The 18,038-nt window shown below is 39.5% G+C and overlaps 1 protein-coding gene across 5 annotated transcripts in view; it reads right to left on the reverse strand.

Annotated features, from left to right (window-relative positions):
• The window catches only part of Lpar1 (lysophosphatidic acid receptor 1), a 154,700-nt gene that overhangs the window by 51,914 nt on the left and 84,748 nt on the right, over positions 1-18,038 (reverse strand). For all 5 annotated transcript variants that reach the window (XM_046451960.2, XM_046451962.2, XM_046451959.2 and 2 more), the window contains one exon: positions 1,077-1,824. In XM_046451960.2, coding sequence (XP_046307916.1) covers positions 1,077-1,824 — 748 coding nt within the window. The remainder of the gene's footprint in view (positions 1-1,076; positions 1,825-18,038) is intronic.

An 18,038-nucleotide genomic window follows, 5' to 3' on the forward strand; every position in this document is an offset into this window, starting at 1 on the left:
ATGACTTTTTCATCTAGGAAAACTAATACTTTAAGTTTAAAGGCAAAAAGTTATTTGAGTCTACAAAAAGAATAAAATATTGGCTTTCAAACAAGATATATGAATTAACATCCATTACTACAAAGAGATAAATTTTAAAAACATAAAATGTTCATGAGGGTGACTGTCACAACATGTCATTAATTCCAATCTTTGTTCATTAACTCTATATGAAACCTTGATAAACTTGCCTATAAGGTAATAATTATCATAGAATATAAATAACAACTTAGTTAAAATAGACTAATAAAAATAACTATATATGAAAGCCATTCATACTACATAAAGCATTCTACCTGAAAATCTGTAATACAGAGACTGTGAGGCAAAGTTCCATAATTTAGGTTCTAAGAAATCCTTCAAAAGCTAAATGAATCTGATAGGTTACATATTGTGGTGCTTTCAATACTAGATAACCAAACTCTTCAGTGACATCTTCCCTATCATCATCATTTATCCTATAGCACTGACACGGAACTTTAGATAATTCTGTAGCTGCAGAAATACTGGTAAGCTGATTTTGCCACAGACATTTGATATAGAGCTAACCTCATCCCCTCATAATTCCTGCACATGCACCAGGTGAATATTCTTTTTTTTTTATTGGTTGTTCAAAACATTACAAAGCTCATGATATATCATCTTTCATACATTTGACTCAAGTGGGTTATGAACTCCCATTTTTACCCCAAATACAAATTGCAGAATCACATCGGTTACACACTCACATTTTTACATAATGGCATATTAGTGACTGTTGTATTCTGCTACCTTTCCTATCCCCTACTATCCCCCCTCCCCTCCCCTCCCATCTTCCCTCTCTACCTCATCTGCTGTTGTTCAATTCTCTCCCTTGTTTCCCCCCCACACTTTCCCTTCACAACCTCTTATGTGTAATTTTGTGTAACACTGAGGGTCTCCTACCATTTCCATCAGGTGAATATTCACATTGTTATTTACTGCTATTATAATCTAATGTGGTTTATATTAAGACATTGAATATCCATAAAGGAAGCTATAGTCAAGACAAAACTTACCGAGCACAATGACCACAGTCTTCAGAAGACTCATCATAGTGTCCCGATTCCGACGGGGTCCAGAACTGTGCCGAGACATTCTCATAGTCCTCTGGCGAACGTAGCCAAAGATGTGAGCATAGAGAACCACCATTACTACAAAGGTCACCAAATTGAAAATGGCCCAGAAGACTAAGTAAGAGTCACTGTAGAGGGGTGCCATGTTGGAACAATTATCAATATCACAGATGCAGTTCCAGCCCACACTGGGTATAGCACCCATAACAATGGCCATAGTCCAGATGACCACAATGACCACCACCACCCGCCGATTGCTCATCCGTGTATGGAGCTGCATGCGGAAAACCGTAATGTGCCTCTCGATTGCAATAGCCAGTAAGTTGGCTACAGATGCTGTCAGGCTGGTGTCAATGAGGCCCTGACGGAGGAGCCATGTGCTAACGGTCAGTCTCCGAGTATTGGGGCCTGTGTTGAACATTAGATAGAAGTAGGCCAACCCAGCAAAGAAGTCTGCAGCAGCCAAATTGGCCATTAAGTAATAAATAGGAAAATGGAAGCGACGGTTGACGTATATTGCCACCATGACCAGTAGGTTGGCCAACATGATGAAGATACAAACTGTGATCCCAAGTCCCATCACCAGCTTGCTGACCGTGTTCCATTCTGTGGCAAGATACTTTCCACTCCGGTTATAGAAGAAGGCGATAGACTCATTGTAGAAGCACTGTGGTTGATTCATGGCTGTGAACTAAAAGAAAAAGGAGGAAAGATGATGAAAAGAGAAAAAAGAAACCACAGATCCAAATTTAAAGATGTACAGATAACATGAGACTTCTCTAGTACATGCAGCAGAAAACAAAAGCAAAGAATTTGAAAATCTGATCCTGCATAACATCCTGTGATTATACTCATACCCTAAGGTTTCTCACAGTCCACAAGATTAAAGACAGTTGGAGTTAAATAAATGACAAGGTCTCTGCTTGGTGTTTGCATGTCATTGAAGTCTACTAGAAAAGCCACATGGCCCAGAAATCTTGCTTAAAATACACGAGACAGACAAAATTTTTGCAGAACATTGCAATTGAACTATTTGCCATAGTAAAATCTATTTTCATCTGTTATTTAGGGAATCTGTAAACAGAGGTGGTTTATATATAGGGTATCATTGCCCTATTATTCTACATTTCTATTCTCACATAGTATGTTCAATCTGTGATGGACATTTGGTAATGCAGGTTCCCACAAGCACCATCAGTTCCAACATTTCAAAGAGGTCACTATGCATCAAAGGTTCTCTGGCCAAAGCCAGCATTTGCTGCTCAACATTCCTGTGGTCAGCACAGCTTACCCCCAAGACTCCTCAGCCCCAGAATAGCATTCATCAACCAACCTATGATACTAGAGAACAACTTCTTTTTGGAGGACCTAATGTAACCTCCAAGGAACAGTTGATATTTGACACTACTCTACAAGAAGTAGAATATATTTAGATTAGATGAAGTATATCTTTTCAAATGTGGAGTGACAAAACTTTATAACATGTTAACTTATTTTTCAGCATCAGTGATCAGAATATATTTGCTTATTATTTATACTCTCACTTGAATCCAGAAGGGATTGAGATAGTCTAAAATAGAATAATAAGGGTAGTCAATAAAACTAAAACAAAATTAGAAAACAAAAGGTAACAGAGAAGAAACCAGAAAATTACACATCTCCTAGAAAAAAATCATTCTGCCTGAAACCTTAAGTTTGTCTGAGACTTCTAAATATAGAAAATATTTCTTGAAGATACTGCACATTCTGCCTTTTTTTTTGGCTTTGCTTCTAGTAAATTACCTAGCAAATATGACAGTTTTAACTACTATTTTGATAAAATATTCTACTGAATATTGATAGGTTATGCATTTCATGTTTACAAAACATGGAAAATTTCAAAACATCTAAGTGGCTAGTCTTTGGACATGTCCAGACATATAAAGTCTCTTTCCTTATCTAGACTTTAATAGTTTGAGATCACACTTCTACCATTATACATAACATGCTGTATAATTATTGACCTCTTTACTTTTCCATTCATTAAAGATCCACAGATCCAGGGGCAAAGTAAGGACATTGTTTTGCTCCTCATAGTATCTCATGTACCTTTCACGGTGTCTCACCCATTAGATATCAGAGAGCTTGGCTTATAGTGTTCCCATCTACCCTATATCTTGTCATTATTCTGGCTAATCTAATTTTCTTGCCTTTCATTTTCTTGACCTCATTTCTAATGACCTTTTCTTCTATTACAGCTCAGCCGCCCACAGCGATGGTCATACCCTGCAACCACCTAGAACTGACTCCCTTTGAAAATACTTGTGAAATTCGAATTGCTCCCTTCCTGAAGAAATTGGGGCCAGATGTCTTTCACAATTCAGAATTTTTCTGGTTTTAAGAACAGTTATATGTGCATATTTCATGTATAGCATCCCCAGTAGAGGCTGAGGCAGCACTCCACAATCACACATATTGATTTGTGAGGCAAAACATATGAATATATATTAAATTTGATAAGTGAAGGCTATAAATAGCCTCAGGTAAATTATTTCAGAGTTTTGCTATCAAATGAGTTATAAGCTAATGGGGGTGATAACCAACGTCTCATTGGGCAGTTAAAACTAAAACTTAAAGTCTCAAATAATTAATGAATAACAAAACACAAATATTCAGGAATATATTTATAAAAGCAAAGCCCCTGATAGATCTAGTCCACATGGGTGCTAGAACTAGACAAAGAAAAGATGGCTCTGGTGTTTATTTAAGGGGGTAAATCAAAGGCAGGAATAAGGTTTCAAGGGTGAAGTCTTACTTCATGATGTCTTGCAGTCTGCAGGTTGATTGACATCTTGGTACGTCACACCTATCTCAGGTGCTGTGTGGGCCATGGCAGAGTGGGATAGAAATTCACACTGTCTCTGGGCAATTGACCAGAGACAATGTCCACTGGTCATCCCAGAGACACCAGATATTTCTATCCACTAGGCTTCCAAGCACGGTGACCCACATGCAACCCATGGATGGCTCGTGACAATAAAGCTTTAATTTTAGAGCTTCATGAATTTTGGAACTATTAGAAAAGGGAACAGAGGGTTTTATAACTTCTTTGTCGCACTGTGCTTCCAAAACAATATATTTGAATAACACCAGTCTTGGACAAATCCAAGTTTGTTGTAACTTCCACAGGTCCTAAGGCTTCTGAGAGAGCCTGGAGAAAATTCACACATTTAGAGATTGATGCCAGCACAAGTTTACCATGTCTCTCCTCAACTGGTAATCTATGCCATGTGACGATATGGTTTCTCCTTAATTATTACTCTATATATTCTGCACAATCACTAAACTACCTAATATTCTCAAACTTTTGAGTCACTCTCCCTCTTTTCATCAACAGTTTCCAGAGGTAAATTGAAACCATCAGATTGGAACACTTCCCCCCCCACCACAAAAAAAATTACCCATTTAATACACAACTCTTTCACCCCTCTTCTGGAACAATAGAGAACATGTGCCTTTTGCCACCCACGTGCACTAATCTCATTGCTTCCTACCATTTCAAGAGCCTGTTCTATCAATTACTTCCTTTCTCTTTTGTCTTCAGTTTCTTTCCCATTATCATCCCTCTCTTTTTCTTCCCTTTCTCCTCCCTCCATTACTACTCTTTCCTACGAACATTCCAGATTAAGGCTGTGCCTTCTCTTAAAAAACAAAGGTCCCCCACAATCTCAGGTTCTCCTTTGAGTTTTGATTTTGTTTCTCCTTTATAGCCAAATATTTTCTAATTTATATTCCACTGATTTCTCAGTTGATCCTCCTCCACTGGGTTAGAAATACTATTCAAGTGAAGATTAAATATACAAATACTATTTCATTGTTGTATAATAGCAACTGTCAGATGGATTTGATGCTAAAGAAATGTTAGCTACATTAATACATTAAATACAACCACAAAAATGTTCATAATTTCCAAGTTTTCTTTCTTCAAAGAATATACGGAAAGTATAAATATAAATGTACAACTGTGTTTTTCTATTAGCCCCTATAAGCATGTACTTTCTCTGGACAAAGAGTTTTTTTAAGTCAAATATCAAGCTGATGTGATTTTCACAGCATTCCAATTTCTGAAAACCAATTACTAAATCAAGAAGGGATATGTGCAATTTCTTAACCTTTTCCAAACATAAAAACTATGGTTTTTTTCTATTTATTTAAACTTATACAGTTAAGGATAATGAAGTAAAAAGTAAAAAAATATATATATATATCATTTTGAGCCATAATATGCTAAGATATTTAAAACTGGTGATTTTCCCCAATGGGATTTCAGGTTCTAAATCAGCAGACAACATGTGACTCAGTTCTACCCATTCTTGTTCTCTCATAAACTGAGTGCTGAGCTGGGTACAGTGGTGCACACCTGTAATCCCAGAGGCTTGGGAGGCTGTGGCAGGAGGATCACAAGTTCAAAGCCAGCCTCAACAACTTATCAAGGCCCTAAGTAACTCAATGAGACCCTACCTCCAGATAAAATATAAAAAAAGGGCTGGGGATGTGGTTCAGTGGTTAAGCGCCCCTTCAATCCCTGGTACAAGAAAAAAGTAAGAAAGAAAGAAACTGAGTCCTGACACCATAAATACTAGACTATATTATAGTGATAAAACATTATTTTTTGAAACTCAGTTTTATCTTCTGTGAAATGAGGAAAACAGACTAAGTGATATATAAAGTCTATTTTAGATTTAAAATTCTATACAAAGAGGATTCTGGGTAAGAACTCTGCATTTCATGAAAATTACCAACTGAATACTCAAGGAACAGAAAAATGTACTAGGAATTAAAATCTTGTCTGGGGATATAGCTAAGCAGTAGAATGCTTGCCTCAGATGCACATGTACCTGGGTTCGATACCCAGCACCTCCCACTATAGCAGACTTATGGAAGAAGAAGAGAGAGGAAAAAAGAAAGATTAAATTATAGAATATTTATGATTTGTATTCTTAATGTGCTTTCTTAGGGTACTAGAATTAAAAATAAAATTAGTCATATTGAGATAACAAAAATCCCAGTAAAAACTACATGGAGATTGAATTACTTTCATATTGCCACTATAATAAAATGCTATACACTTAGCAGCTGAACATACAAATTTATTCTTATAGTTCTGGACATCAGAAGTAAAAAGTGGAATCAAACCAGGGTGCTGGCAAGACTATGTTCCTTTCCAGGGGCTCTACAGAAGACTCTTTTCTTATGTCTACAGACTGCCCTCATTCCTTGGTTTATGGCCCCTTCTACCATCAGAAGCCAGTAATTCCAGTCAAGTGTTTCTCTCAGCGCATCACTCTTGTGTGGACTCTGCTGCCTCACTCTTCCATTCTTAAGAAACACTGTGATTACACTAATCCCACTTGGATAATCCAGGCTGATCTCCCCTTCTCAAAACTCTTAACAGAATCACATGTGAAAAGTCCCCTTGGCCATGTAAGGTAGGTTACTCAGAGGTTCTGAGGATTAAGTAATGAATATCTTTGAAAGTCATCATTGTGCCTACACGAACAAATTGAAAAACAATTTCTGAATTAAAAACAGCAACACAGGCAATAACATATAAAAATTCCAGAAAATGGAAATGGCAGATAGAAGACTTAATAAATTCACCTAGCACTCAGAAAAGAGGGTCAGAGATGATAAGAACATAGGAAAAACTTGAGTCCTACTGGGAATCCAAGAAAGACTAAAGCAGAGCTGAAGAAACACAGCTCCAAATAAAGAGAAGTTATTGCTTAAGGAAGAAGACTTCAGCTTCCTGGTTTAAGTTTATATAAATTACAAAACAAAGTTAATTAAAAACAATTAAAATATAGCTTGATATGATTTTGGAATCTCAGGGTAAAAAAATATTAGGAGTATAGAGAAACAATTAAATAGAATACAACTGAATCACATATGTAAGAGAGAGAACAGAACAACTATAAGCTTTTGATATAGAATTCCTAAGGACAGGACCCACACAATCATATTCTCTACTTTGTGGAGAAAATGTCTGAGATCCGGAAGGCCCCACATTCATCTACCCTGATGTTTTCACATGAGGACAAAAAGAACAGTACCAGACATGCAGAGTGCAGAAAATAACATCATATGTGTTTAGCTCCTAAGGAAAATACCCATAAAAATAAGTCATGAGAAAAGTAAAGAAAAAACCAAAACAACAAAAGCACATGTGCAATAGAGCAAAAACACTGGCAGCAAGCATGGAAACCTACAAGGCATATGACTGTTTTCACATGACTATAAAACAGATATCCACAATAATCCTTAAAAGAAATTATACCTATAAAAATATTAATAATAATCTGGGACCAAAAAAATCACTAAAGATACTAATAAGATCTTGAACTCAGGGAGCAGAATGTAAATATATGTAAATTTCTTTTATTACTGGGTAAACAAGCAAAACATATTAAACTGTGACAATTTTCAAAATAAATTTAAAATATGCTGATTCAAAACCCACCAAATTAAATAATAAAGTAGGGTGACTTTTCATATTACTGGAGAAAAACAGAATACAAAAGGGAGAAAGGATGAACAATGTGTTAAATGGCAAATTTGTATCGTTTATCTAGTTAAGATTAGAAATGGTAGGATATGTCAAAATACATTCTACTGTTATATATAACTAAAAAAGAAAAATTTAAAAAAGTTAAAAGATTAGAAATGATTTTCTTTTTCTCTTTAGAAAAGCAATGTTTATTATAAAAAATTTAGGGGAAAACAAAAATATATTCAAATAAAACACAGTAAATATTTTTTAAAAAGATTACTCTAAAATTCAAGTTACTACAGTTAGAAATTTCTGCTATAAGAAGTTATCAAATTTTGCCCTGCCCAAGAAACAAAAATACAGATAAGATAGAAAATTAAATTGTCTTCCATGGCAAAAAATCCACAATGGAGCCCTGTTCGTCCTCTAATCACTACATCTCAGGATGACTGGGGGCAGGGCTCAAGGGCTGCTCTACAGAGAAGAGAGTTCCAAATCTAAGAAGTCTACCTCATCCTATCTGTGAGGGAAGTCATAACAATTCTGCCAAACCTAAATTCTGAAGGGGCATACAGGCTATTCATTCCTCATTGTGCACTTCATTTATTCATTCACACATTCATAAGCATTCACAGAATACCAAGTATTCTGTGATACCATGGACTGCATGATGCCTGCCTTCAAGGGACACCAAAATGATACACCTGACTGTAGTAGAGCCACTCTCAGTTCATCTGATGCACCTTCTAATCTCCTGCAAGACAATGACATGTTCATTAACCAAGAGGAAAAGGGAACACCTGGCATAAATTCACAGACTAGTAATTATACCTATGTGAGTTAGTAAGTATTCAGGTAAGAATATAAATATGTACTCTACTGACATACTCTTCTTAAAAGAGAGGTTTTAATCTATCCTGGAGAAAGAAACAGAAACAAGGTATAAATCAGGCCAACACTGTTCCCTCTTCTGATAAAGCATAACGATGACATGGGTGAGGACCTGATATATGGCCTCTGCTAACCAGGTCTCTTCCAGATTTTGATGCCCACCAGTTAACTTGGTCTTCATCAAGTTCCATAACTCCTCTGAGATCTCACTCTCTATAAAGGCTCTCTAAAACCTTTTCAATTCTAGTTCTTAAATGCAAAATAATCAGACCTTGACATACTTCCTCCCCCTATAAAGATTAGAAAAGTAGCACAGAATTTATTCAAATACCATTAAATTTACAGATAAGAAAAATATTTCTCATCTTCTTAGAGTCTCCAGTTAGAAACAAGCAAACAAAAAATTATGATTTCCCACTAAAAGTAGAAGAGAGGCCCAAAACAATACTGATAAACTCCAAAAGGTATTAAACCTAGACTCCTTACAATTGCTGAAGAATATGCAAATTTTAAAAAGCTTATCTGAAAAAGTACATCAAGTATCACTTATAAAGCAACAAAGAACCTCAGTATAACATAAATATGCATAAAGCAACTATGGAAAACATTGCAATTGTAGGTCAATGAAAATGCTTTTTCTCTGTCATAGCCTTTGTCCACCAGGCTAAGAACAGGTGGTCATCATCATCATCATCACACTTTCCAAATTTCCAGAGAATTCTGTGTTGTCCCCAAGAGGAAGAATGGTAAAAATCACTAAAAACCCTACAATGTGCTCGATACAATATAAAAAATAGACTTTTAGATACATCACTGAGCTAAAAGAAAACTGCAAACCATGTGATGGGCTGCCCTAGTAGCAGATTATCAAAGACTCTAGGGACAAGATTTTAAACACTACTAGGAAACAGAAACCCTTGGCCTTGACTGAGGCAATGAATTAGAAGTGATATCCACCCATAAAGCTAGAGCTCTTAAAGATATCCACATCAAGAGAAGGGTATACCAGGAAAAATCAATAATCTACCCTTTTGCACTTCAGAGAAAAGGGAACAGGTCAGTTTTAATTTAGCCTCCAAATTAGAAAATAAGTAAAATAAAAAGAGTCTCTTAAGAAATCATGACCTCAAACACATAAATCACAAAAGCTTGTTATGGAAAATTAGACTCAATTCTGAGATCTCAACAAGAGGAGAAATTAATACAAACCATGGTCCTGAATTCATGATATTCCCATAACCCTTCCTCGTCTATGTGCCTAGCCCTCACAGTGTAGCCATGTAGGATTCTCTCAAGTTAGACTCACTGATCATGAACTCATCATTCCAAAAGAATAACAGCACAGGAGGGAAACCATGAACATTCGCAGAAGAATCAGAACAGGTCCCAGGAGTGTCAGATAATGAATGAACCCAAACTGAGCTGAACAGATTGTGGCCCCCCTTTTCCACTACTGCAGGTTCAAGAGTTATACTTTCCATTCATATTCCTTAATAGGTGAATATGCACACTTGGTTTAAAGTCTAAAGGTATTCTCTTCCCTTAATGTGCTTTCACTCCAATGTCTCCACTCCCATCTTAAATGTGTCTGTAAGCTTATTTGGTTACCTTTGTAAGAAACCAACATAACCATGTTACGAGAGAGAGAGAGAGAGAGAGAGAGAGAAATCACCAGTCAATCTTATTTAAGAATGTAAATGACAGCTCCTAAATAAAATGCAAGTAAATTGAATCCAGCAATGTGTATAGATGTAGATATGTAGATAACCTAGAGATATGTAGATAACCATAGGGTATGTATATGTTAAGTAGAGTTTATTCCAGAATCCAAAGATAATTTAACATTTAAAAATGTGCTAATATGGCGAGGAGGGAAGATGGCGGCGAGGGGAGTGCATTACCCCCGTGTGCTGCTTCACTGTGTGGGAGTGTGACAAGTCAGGACGGCTGAAGGATATCTTGTTGGGAATTTCCAGCAATAGTGGGGTGCGCCGGAACCTGGAGGAAGGATTTCCATCGCATGAGGATCGGCTACGGGGACTCAAACGCGAGAGGTTTGTCGCACGGAGGGTAAAACTGCTTATTCAGCGAATCACCCCGCGGCTGGAGTCTGCAAGGCGCGCTGGGATAGAGACGCAGGGTTACAGCGCTGCAGTTTCTGCCAGACGCGCAAGCACCGCACTCAGGGCTGAATTCTGGGTTCGAGACGGGGAAGGAAGCGGTCCATCTCGGTTCTCCACACCGGTCAGACCACAGAGGAGGCCAGCAGCCACCATGTTGGTAAACTGACGTCACCACACCTGTTTTTGACTGACCGCAGCTCATTCAGCCATAGAACAGGTAATTTCAGGCTGCAATTCGCCTGCGGCTTGCAGACAGATTGCTAGGGTTCAGCGCCTGGGGGCTTCTTAAAATCTGATCTTATCGGAGTGAACACGGAGCGCGGGGCGGCCGAGTCCCGACTCCCGGAGCCGTCCCGGAACCGCCCTAGCTCCGGGCTGCGGAGCCTGCGGAGGCTGCTTCTTGGACCCTGCTAATATCAGAGCAAACACGAAACACCAAGAGGCCGAGTTCCGGCTCCCGGAACTGAGCCCGCGGGGACTGCTTCTTGGAGCTTACACTTGTAGGAGCTTACACCGAGCACAGAGCGGCCGAGTTCCGGCTCCCGGAACCGTCCCGGAACCGCCCTGGCTCAGGGCTGCGGAGCCCGCGGAGGCTGCTTCTTGGACCCTGCTACTATCAGAGCATACACCAAACACTAGGCGGCCGAATTCCGGCTCCCGGAACTGAGCCCGCGGGGGCTGCTTCTTGGAGCCTACACTTATAGGAGCTTACACCGAGCACGGAGCGGCCGAGTTCCGGCTCCCGGAACTTCCCTGGACCGGGGCTGGGAGCCCGCGGAAACTGTGTCTCGGTCCGGGTCCTGCTGAGGGCAGGTCAGGACTCACCCATTGCTTGGGTTGCCTGGCAAGGGGAACGAAATGCTGCCATTCGCATAGGATACCAACATGGCAGAGATCTGATGTCAGCAGAAAGCGGTGGAGGAGAGATCTTCATCAATACCAGCGGTGACATAAGCAGTTGGTCTCCTGGTAAGGGGGGTGAGGCTCAGTCACCCGAGTCTCCTCAATTTGTCCTCGAGCCAGAGGGAAGGAGCCGGGCCGCCGCCAGCCCCCGGAGCAGGCCCAGCGGCTCGCCAGCGTGGTGACCGCGTGACCCCAATTGGAGAGGGGGCGGAGCGGAGCCGCCACCCAAACCCGCCAGGTGGGCAGACCCACGACCCAGTAGTACATGGGCGTGGTAGGAGGGGCAGGGCAGAGCCGCCCTTCGCGCTTGCAAGGTAAACAGACCTGTGACAGCCTGGCGGGTCAGGCCCAGTGGCCTGCCAGTGTGGTACACACGTCACCCCAACTCGAGTAGGGGCAGAGCAGATCCTTATCCCACGCCCGGATCAGGCCCTGCCGGTGTGGTGGTCACGTGACCCCAATTGGAGTGGGGGTGGAGCGGAACCGCCACCCGTGCCCGCAGGGTGAGCAGACCAGTGATCAACCTGCAGATCAGGCCCAGGGGTCCGCAGGCGTGGTAGGAGGGGCAGGGCAGATCCGCCGCCCGCGCCTTCAAGGTAGGCAGACCTACAACAGACCTGCGGATCAGGCCCAGGAGCCTGCCGGCGGGGTACAAATACCACCCTAATTGGAGTAGTGACAGAGCAGAGTCGCCTCCCTTGCCAGGAACAGACCCAGCATCCTGCAGGCGGGGTAGTCACGACACCCCAATTGGAGTAGGGGCAAAGCAGAGCCTCCACTCGTGCCCGAAAGGTGGGCAGATCTGCGACCGACCAGCAGGACAGGCCCAGTGGCCTGCTGGTATGACAGACACGTCACCCCAATTGGAGTAGGGGCAGAACAGAGCCGCCACCAGCTCCCAGAACAGGCCCAGTGACCTGCCGGCGTGGTAGCCACGACACCCCAATTGGAATAAGGAGAGAGCAGAGCCGCCGCCCGCACCTGCAGGAAAGATACGCAAGCAGTATGAAAAGACAAGGAAAGAAAGGACCACAAGCAATGCAGGTCAACGCAACTTTAGAAGAGGTAACAGCTGCAGCAGATGGAATGTCAGATAAAGAATTCAGGATATACATGCTTCAGATGATCTGGAGTATCAAGGAAGACATTAAACAGCAAAATCAGACAATGAAAGATCACTTCGACAACGAATTACGCAAACAAATCCAGGAAGCAAAGGATCAACTATACAGGGAGATAGAGGTTATAAAAAACAAGCAATCAGAAATCCTAGAAATGCAGGAAGCAATAAACCAACTTAAAAACTCAATGGAGAATACTACCAACAGAGTAGAACACTTAGAAGATAGAACATCAGACAATGAAGACAAAGTATTTCAACTGGAAAAGAACATAGACAGCTCAGCAAGACTGTTAAGAAACCATGAGCAGAACATCCAAGAAATATGGGATAACATTAAGAGACCAAACTTAAGAGTCATTGGGATACAGGAAGGTACAGAGCTCCAAACCAAAGGAATGAGCAGTCTATTCCATGAAATAATACAAGAAAACTTCCCAGACTTGAAGAATGAGACAGAATCCCAAATCCTAGAAGCCTACAGGACGCCGAATGTGCAAAATCATAAGAGATCCACACCTAGACACATTATAATGAAGATGCCCAACATACAGAATAAGGAGAGAATTTTAAAAGCTACAAGAGAAAGGAAGCAGATTACATTTAGGGGCAAGCCAATCAGGATAACAGCTGATCTTTCAACACAGACTCTGAAAGCTAGAAGATCCTGGAATAACATATTTCAAACACTGAAAGATAATGGGTTCCAACCAAGAATTGTGTATCCAGCGAAATTAAGCTTCAGGATGGAGAATGAAATTAAAACCTTCCACGATAAACAAAAGTTTAAAGAATTCGCAGCTAGAAAACCATCTCTTCAAAACATCCTAGCCAAAGTATTACAGGAAGAGGAAATGGAAAATAACAATGAAAACCAACAGTGGGAGGTAGGACAGTAAAGGGGGGGGGGAAACAATCAAAGAGGAAAACAAACAATGTTTAGTAACAGAAATAAACAAATATGGCTGGAAGAACAACCCATATCTCAATAATAACCCTAAATGTTAATGGCTTAAACTCACCAATTAAGAGACACAGGCTAGTAGAATGGATCACAAAACAAGACCCAACAATATGCTGCCTACAGGAGACGCATTTGATAGGAAAAGACATACATAGGCTGAAGGTGAAAGGTTGGGAAAAATCATATCACTCATATGGACTTCGGAAACAAGCAGGCGTGTCCATACTCATATCAAATAAAATAGATTTCAAGCCAAAGTTAATCAAAAGAGATAAAGAGGGACACTACATACTGCTTAAGGGAACCATACACCAACAAGACATAACAATCATAAATATTTATGCCCCAAACAATGGTGCAGCTATGTTCGTCAAACAAACTCTTCTCAAGTTCAAGAGTCTAATAGACCACCACACCATAATCATGGGAGACTTCAACACACCTCTCTCGCCACTGGACAGATCTTCCAAACAAAAGTTGAATAAGGAAACTATAGAACTCAATAACACTATTAATAACCTAGACCTAATTGACATATATAGAGTATACCACCCAACATCAAGCAGTTACACTTTTTTCTCAGCAGCACATGGATCCTTCTCAAAAATAGATCATATATTATGTCACAGGGCAACTCTTAGACAATATAAAGGAGTAGAGATATTACCATGCATCTTATCTGATCATAATGGAATGAAACTGAAAATCAACGATAAAAGAAGGAAGGAAAAAGCATACATCAATTGGAGAATGAACAATAGGTTACTGAATGATCAATGGGTTATAGAAGACATCAAGGAGGAAATTAAAAAATTCTTAGAGATAAATGAAAACACAGACACAACATATCGGAATCTATGGGACACATTGAAAGCAGTTCTAAGAGGAAAATTCATTGCTTGGAGTTCATTCCTTAAAAAAAGAAAAAACCAACAAATAAATGATCTCATACTTCATCTCAAAATCCTTGAAAAAGAAGAGCAAAACAACAGCAAAAGAAGTAGAAGGCAAGAAATAATTAAAATCAGAGCTGAAATTAATGAAATCGAAACAAAAGAAACAATTGAAAAAATTGACAAAACTAAAAGTTGGTTCTTTGAAAAAATAAACAAAATCGACAGACCCTTAGCGATGCTAGTGAAGAGAAGAAGAGAGAGAACTCAAATTACTAGCATACGGGATGAAAAAGGCAATATCACAACAGACACTTCAGAAATACAGAAGATAATCAAAAACTATTTTGAATCCTTATACTCCAATAAATTAGAAGATAGTGAAGGCATAGATAAATTTCTTAAGTCATATGATCTGCCCAGATTGAGTCAGGAGGATATAGAAAACCTAAACAGACCAATATCAATTGAGGAGATAGAAGAAACCATCAAAAGACTACCAACTAAGAAAAGCCCAGGTCCCGATGGGTATACAGCAGAATTTTACAAAACCTTTAAAGAAGAACTAATACCAATACTTTTCAAGCTACTTCAGGAAATAGAAAAGGAGGGAGAACTTCCAAATTCATTCTATGAGGCCAACATCACCCTGATACCTAAACCAGACAAAGACACTTCAAAGAAAGAAAACTACAGACCAATATCTCTAATGAACCTAGATGCAAAAATCCTCAATAAAATTCTGGCGAATCGGATACAAAAACATATAAAAAAAATTGTACACCATGATCAAGTAGGATTCATCCCTGGGATGCAAGGCTGGTTCAATATACGGAAATCAATAAATGTTATTCACCACATCAATAGACTTAAAAATAAGAACCATATGATCATCTCGATAGATGCGGAAAAAGCATTTGACAAAGTACAGCATCCCTTTATGTTCAAAACTCTAGAAAAACTAGGGATAACAGGAACATACCTCAATATTGTAAAAGCAATCTATGCTAAGCCTCAGGCTAGCATTATTCTGAATGGAGAAAAACTGAAGGCATTCCCTCTAAAATCTGGAACAAGACAGGGATGCCCTCTCTCTCCACTTCTCTTCAACATAGTTCTCGAAACACTGGCCAGAGCAATTAGACAGACGAAAGAAATTAAAGGCATAAAAATAGGAAAAGAAGAAATTAAATTATCACTATTTGCAGATGATATGATTCTATATCTAGCAGACCCAAAAGGCTCTACAAAGAAACTATTAGAGCTAATAAATGAATTCAGCAAAGTGGCAGGATTTAAAATCAACACGCATAAATCAAAGGCATTCCTGTATATCAGCGACAAATCCTCTGAAATGGAAATGAGGGCAACCATTCCATTCAAAATATCTTCAAAAAAAATAAAATACTTGGGAATCAACCTAACAAAAGAGGTGAAAGACTTATACAATGAAAACTACAGAACCCTAAAGAGAGAAATAGAAGAAGATCTTAGAAGATGGAAAAATATACCCTGTTCATGGATAGGCAGAACTAACATCATCAAAATGGCGATATTACCAAAAGTTCTCTATAGGTTTAATGCAATGCCAATCAAAATCCCAATGGCATTTCTTGTAGAAATAGAGAAAGCAATCATGAAATTCATATGGAAAAATAAAAGACCCAGAATAGCAAAAACAATGCTAAGCAAGAAGTGTGAATCAGGCGGTATAGCGATACCAGACTTCAAACTATACTACAGAGCAATAGTAACAAAAACAGCATGGTACTGGTACCAAAACAGGCGTGTGGACCAATGGTACAGAATAGAGGACACAGAAACCAATCCACAAAACTACAACTATCTTATATTTGATAAAGGGGCTAAAAGCATGCAATGGAGGAAGGATAGCATCTTCAACAAATGGTGCTGGGAAAACTGGAAATCCATATGCAACAAAATGAAACTGAATCCCTTTCTCTCGCCATGCACAAAAGTGAATTCAAAATGGATCAAGGAACTTGATATCAAATCAGAGACGCGCCGTCTGATAGAAGAAAAAGTTGGCTACGATCTACAGTCAGTGGGGTCGGGCTCCAAATTCCTCAATAGGACACCCATAGCACAAAAGTTAATAACTAGAATCAACAAATGGGACTTACTCAAACTAAGAAGTTTTTTCTCAGCAAAAGAAACAATAAGAGAGGTAAATAGGGAGCCTACATCCTGGGAACAAATCTTTACTCCTCACACTTCAGATAGAGCCCTAATATCCAGAGTATACAAAGAACTCAAAAAATTAGACAATAAGAGAACAAACAACCCAATCAACAAATGGGCCAAGGACCTGAACAGACACTTCACAGAGGAGGACATACAGTCAATCAACAAGTACGTGAAAAAATGCTCAACATCTCTAGCTGTCAGAGAAATGCAAATCAAAACCACCCTAAGATACCATCTCACTCCAGTAAGATTGGCAGCCATTAGGAAGTCAAACAACAACAAGTGCTGGCGAGGATGTGGGGAAAAGGGTACACTTGTACATTGCTGGTGGGACTGCAGATTGGTGCAGCCAATTTGGAAAGCAGTATGGAGATTTCTTGGAAAGCTGGGAATGGAGCCACCATTTGACCCAGCTATTCCCCTTCTTGGTCTATTCCCTAAAGACCTAAAAAGAGCATGCTACAGGGACACTGCTACATCGATGTTCATAGCAGCACAGTTCACAATAGCAAGACTGTGGAACCAACCTAGATGCCCTTCAATAGACGAATGGATAAAAAAAATGTGGCATTTATACACAATGGAGTATTACTCTGCATTAAAAAATGACAAAATCATAGAATTTACAGGGAAATGGATGGCATTAGAGCAGATTATGCTAAGTGAAGCTAGCCAATCCCTAAAAAACAAATGCCAAATGTCTTCTTTGATATAAGGAAAGTAACTAAGAACAGAGTAGGGACGAAGAACAGGAGAAGAAGATTAACATTTAACAGGGATGAGAGGTGGGAGGGAAAGGGAGAGAGAAGGTAAATTGCACGGTAATGGAAGGAGACCCTCAGGGTTATACAGTGGAGGGGGTAGAGAGAGAGGAGGGGAGGGGAGGGGAGAGGGGGGGAGGGGGGAGGGTGGATGATGGGAAAGGCAGCGGAGCACAACAGACACTAGTATGGCAATTTGTAAATCAATGGATGTGTAACTGATGTGAATCTGCAATCTGTGTATGGGGTGAAGGTGGGAGTTCATAACCCACTAGAATCAAAGTGTGGAATATGATATGTCAAGAAATTTGTAATGTTTTGAACAACCCACAATAAAAAATTAAAAAAAAAAAAAAAAAAAAAAAAAAAAAAATGTGCTAATATAATTAACCATTTCAAAAAATTTAAGGAGAGGAAGAAAGTCATTTGTCATAAGATATGGAAAACATGTTTTATAACTTTTTTGGGGTGTGGGGTACCAGGGATTGAACTCAGGGGCATTCAACAACCAAG

This window comes from Marmota monax, unplaced genomic scaffold (genome assembly GCF_021218885.2).
Source record: "Marmota monax isolate L192 unplaced genomic scaffold, Marmota_monax_Labrador192_F-V1.1 WCK01_AAM20220418_F8-fsc00020, whole genome shotgun sequence".
Classification (NCBI taxonomy): domain Eukaryota; kingdom Metazoa; phylum Chordata; class Mammalia; order Rodentia; family Sciuridae; genus Marmota; species Marmota monax.